The 3,711-nt window shown below is 39.4% G+C and overlaps 1 protein-coding gene across 1 annotated transcript; it reads right to left on the bottom strand.

The window, feature by feature from the left end:
• Nucleotides 1–1,140: 1,140 nt before the first annotated feature.
• On the bottom strand, nucleotides 1,141–3,111 carry LOC104963794 (microtubule-associated serine/threonine-protein kinase 1-like). Its single transcript, XM_010792434.1, has 3 exons — nucleotides 2,978–3,111; nucleotides 2,554–2,744; nucleotides 1,141–1,166 (listed from the first exon to the last, which is right to left on the bottom strand). Exons 1-3 carry the CDS (start codon nucleotides 3,019–3,021, stop codon nucleotides 1,141–1,143), a joined length of 261 nt encoding a protein of 86 aa, XP_010790736.1. The 5' UTR covers nucleotides 3,022–3,111.
• Nucleotides 3,112–3,711: the final 600 nt, after the last annotated feature.

Below are 3,711 nucleotides of genomic sequence, written 5' to 3'. Positions count from 1 at the left end.
GGACGCAAATCTGGATCAGCTCCGTTGCAGCCCCGTTTTTAGAGATTTGGGTACGGAGGAAAAGAGAGAGGGTTTTATTTTCTGACGCCGCGTGAGTTTCCTGACACACCGGGGACACATCGTTATGTAGAAAAGAAATCACAAAGTGCATTTTGCATGATAGGTCCCCTTTAAGCAAACACACTCACACTTATATTCATTATAAATTCAGTGGTTTGTTGAGTACGTTTTTGGGTATAAATATCATGGATTCAAGCCTTTTTGGTAAATGTATGCTTTTTCTTTAGTGTGTATATAAAGTGTACAGTAGTAGTGGGGTGTTTTTGTTTGTTTTGCATGTCATAAGTACCACAGTTTCACACTCGGCTCCCCCACATTGTCTCTGCATATAACACTACATACCCCACTTATAGAAACGGCTATTCATTAGTTTATAAATCCAGGTCTGCCATTTTCAGATAATCCAAATAGTTTTAAATGGACCACAAATCACCAAGAGTTATTATTGGACAGCAATAACATTTAGCACCATTGTGTTTTTTTTTGCGAAAATCTCCTCCTATGACAGCGGCCTCAACCAGCTGAAGTGATTTAACGGCACACCGATGATCTTCAGTGAGGATGGGAACGCTGACATTCAGGAATGCTAAGCAGCTCCTGATTGCTGAAATAAACAGTTTTCTTAAAGTGAGCTGTTATAATGAATTACACTGCATTAATACAAAGCATCGAGTCATTAGCAGCTCCTTTAAGTGCCTGCTAATCACATTTGTATCTTTGTTTAGCAAGGAAAGATGTGCTGAAGAATCAAGAAGCTCTATATTACAAACAATACAGTTACATCTGGGAGGAAAGGTGTTTTACAAACACTGAGGTCGTTAGCCAAAACTCCACCAGTTAATGACCACTTACCACAAAAGAATGTTTTGAAAGGAACCACAAATGTGTGAAATGTTCTGATAATTGAAGTTTTTCTTTCTGTATTCAATCATTTAATATTTGAGTTGTATTTTTGGTACCTTTTATCTTTCTAAAAGGTGATTTAGAATAAATTAAAGCTTAAAATTGGGTAATTAAATGCAATATTTTGACCTTTTTTATATACTAAATCGAACATTTGATGTATCAGGTATACATTGCTTATTTCTGTGCATCTTCAATACACTCTGAATAGGCGAAACAAAAGGAATAAAACTTGATCAATGCAAAAGGAGTCTCTTTTGCTAATTGGTGATCTTTCTTCTTTTGAAGTCAGCTATTGCCTCTCTGTCTTCATTTCTTCCAGCTTTTTATTCAATATAATATCATCCAATAGTGTGAATCTCAAGATTACCCAGTGCTCTCCTATCATACTTTATCATCGAAATGGAGGAAAGGCATATTGATTATTTTATTTAAGGTAAAAATGAAGAGCTAAATCCATGGGTTTATTAAACGATGTGACCGTTTTCAGGACCTTTATATTCACTAACGGATAAAATCTCTATTCATTTAGTCCATAAGTACGTTTTATTCATCAGTTAACCCTCCTATTGTCTTCGTTCCCCCCCCCCTTACTTTGGTGTTCGCGGTAAAATTTGACCGGTCCTGTTTTAACTGCCATTACATTAACACAAAAACTATTAATCATCACCAAATTTCATTTAACACCCTTTCAAACTGTAAATATTGAATCAGACTACTGGTATACATGAAACACTGCAGTAAATATACAAAGAATAGACACTGAACATGTATTGCGTGTGCCAGGTGTGATCCATGTGGGGGGAGGGGCACATAAGAGCGGGACATGTGTCAAATNGTATGCACACATTAAGACCTAAATAAAAGCACAACAATCAATATTTACAAAATAACAGTCACTTCACAGTCTTGCACTAATGTACATTCTCAAAGATATTGAAGTGACTGTTATTTTGTAAATATTGATTGTTGTGCTTTTATTTAGGTCTTAATGTGTGCATACAGTATGTACCTATATACACAATCAACAAACACATTTACACAAAATGTGTCTGTTGATTGTGTATATATACAGGGGCGCACATAACTTTCTTAGTGAGTAACTCAAATGAGTACCAGGAGACAATGTCTGGTACTCAGGGCTGCCCACGCAAGGTTATGTGTTCAGCCCCTCTGTTTCGCGAACGTCGACGGGGGGGTCTGGCTGTGTCGGTGTGGTATTGAACGTCGACGGGAGGGGTGGGGGCTAGTGGAGCATGCGCGTGGAACTCGTGCTGGAAGTTGTGGCACAATTCCGTTGTACACACCGACGTTACCAGCAGCCCCGTCTGTGCCCACGGCGACCGGCTCTGTCGTCCAGTGGAAATGCTTCACAAGTCTGCCGGTACGCAAATGCGCTTAGTGAGACAAGTGACGGTACGCATTTCAGATGTTTGCCGCGCATGCGTACCAGTTATGTGCACCCCTGTATATATAGGTATATACATATTCTTATATATATTTGTATCCTTTTATTCAGGATTGTGGGAAACAGTATTTCGATCTCTCTGTCTGTACACACAAACTGAAAGATTGACTTTGAGTACTGACCCAGGTAGGGGGGTTCGGTGAGGTTGGAGCGGTAACTCTGGGTGGGGGACCGGGCGGAGAGGCTGTGGGTCGGGGAGCCGGGCAGACTGTCTCCAGAGGACAGAGAGCGGTTCAGAGAGGAGAGGCTGCGGCTGGTGTGGAGCAGGTTCGACTGTTTGGTGATCTTCCTGAACAGAGAGCTGCGCTTCTTCCTGAGAGACGAACAGATATGATTGGTTGAGAGGAATGAAGGTATTAAAATAATCAAACTGAAAATAATTAACTAAAATCAAGTCAGAGGATAAAAAATAGTACATTAAAAAAAATATTAGAATAATAAATAGGCAAATAAAATAAAAACATAAAAATAAATATATTAAAATAATAGATAAGCTAATAAATAAAACAATTATTTATTCTAGTTTAAAGCATTGCAGTAACGCACTCTTGCCCCTCCTTGGCTCCCGTCCTCTTGCTTCGCCGCGCCATCTTGGATTTATAGCTGGACTTCCGAGCGGGACCCACTTTGATGGAGGTGTTCTCGAATGGAGTCGTTGTCACCGTCACTTTGCTTCCACTCTGCAGATTACATACAAATGAACCACATTTTATCAGTACCGTTCATTTCAGCCGTCTTGTAAAAATCATTCTATGCAGAGATGGCAAAAGTACACACATCCTTTACTCAAGTAGAAGTACAGATACTCGTGTTTAAAAATACTCTGTTAAAAGTAGAAGTACTGACTAAACTTCTTTACTCAAGTCAAAGTAAAGAGGCTTTGAAATGTACTTCAGTAAAAAGTACCCATAACTAGCAGCTGTTTTAAAGAGTACCTGACCTCCCTTTATATTAATAGAACAATAATGTCATTGTTAGCTAATGTATGTGTCACATCAGGTGTGACTGTGCCTTTAAGATGGCACCGGGAGTTTTGGGATGTGTGAACCGGATACAGTTGTGTTGTTGTGGTGTTGTCATGGGAGCGTATGCAACAACGTGTTCAATAAACGGTCAACCTAAATGTCGTAGTCCATAGTCTTATATATACAACAGAGATATTTTCACTATTTCACTTTTGTCGAGCANTGGACCCACGGCCCTATCAGAAACGTTGCTATCAGAAACAATGCCCGACTGTTTTGGACGTAATATGGTCGGTGTTTACATTAGCATCTAAC

The sequence above is a fragment of the Notothenia coriiceps genome, unplaced genomic scaffold (genome assembly GCF_000735185.1).
Source record: "Notothenia coriiceps isolate Sejong01 unplaced genomic scaffold, NC01 NC01_scaffold00036401, whole genome shotgun sequence".
In the NCBI taxonomy this organism is placed as follows: Eukaryota; Metazoa; Chordata; class Actinopteri; order Perciformes; family Nototheniidae; genus Notothenia; species Notothenia coriiceps.
Note: the sequence above shows the minus strand (reverse complement) of the source record. Positions and strands in the feature narration are given on the sequence as shown.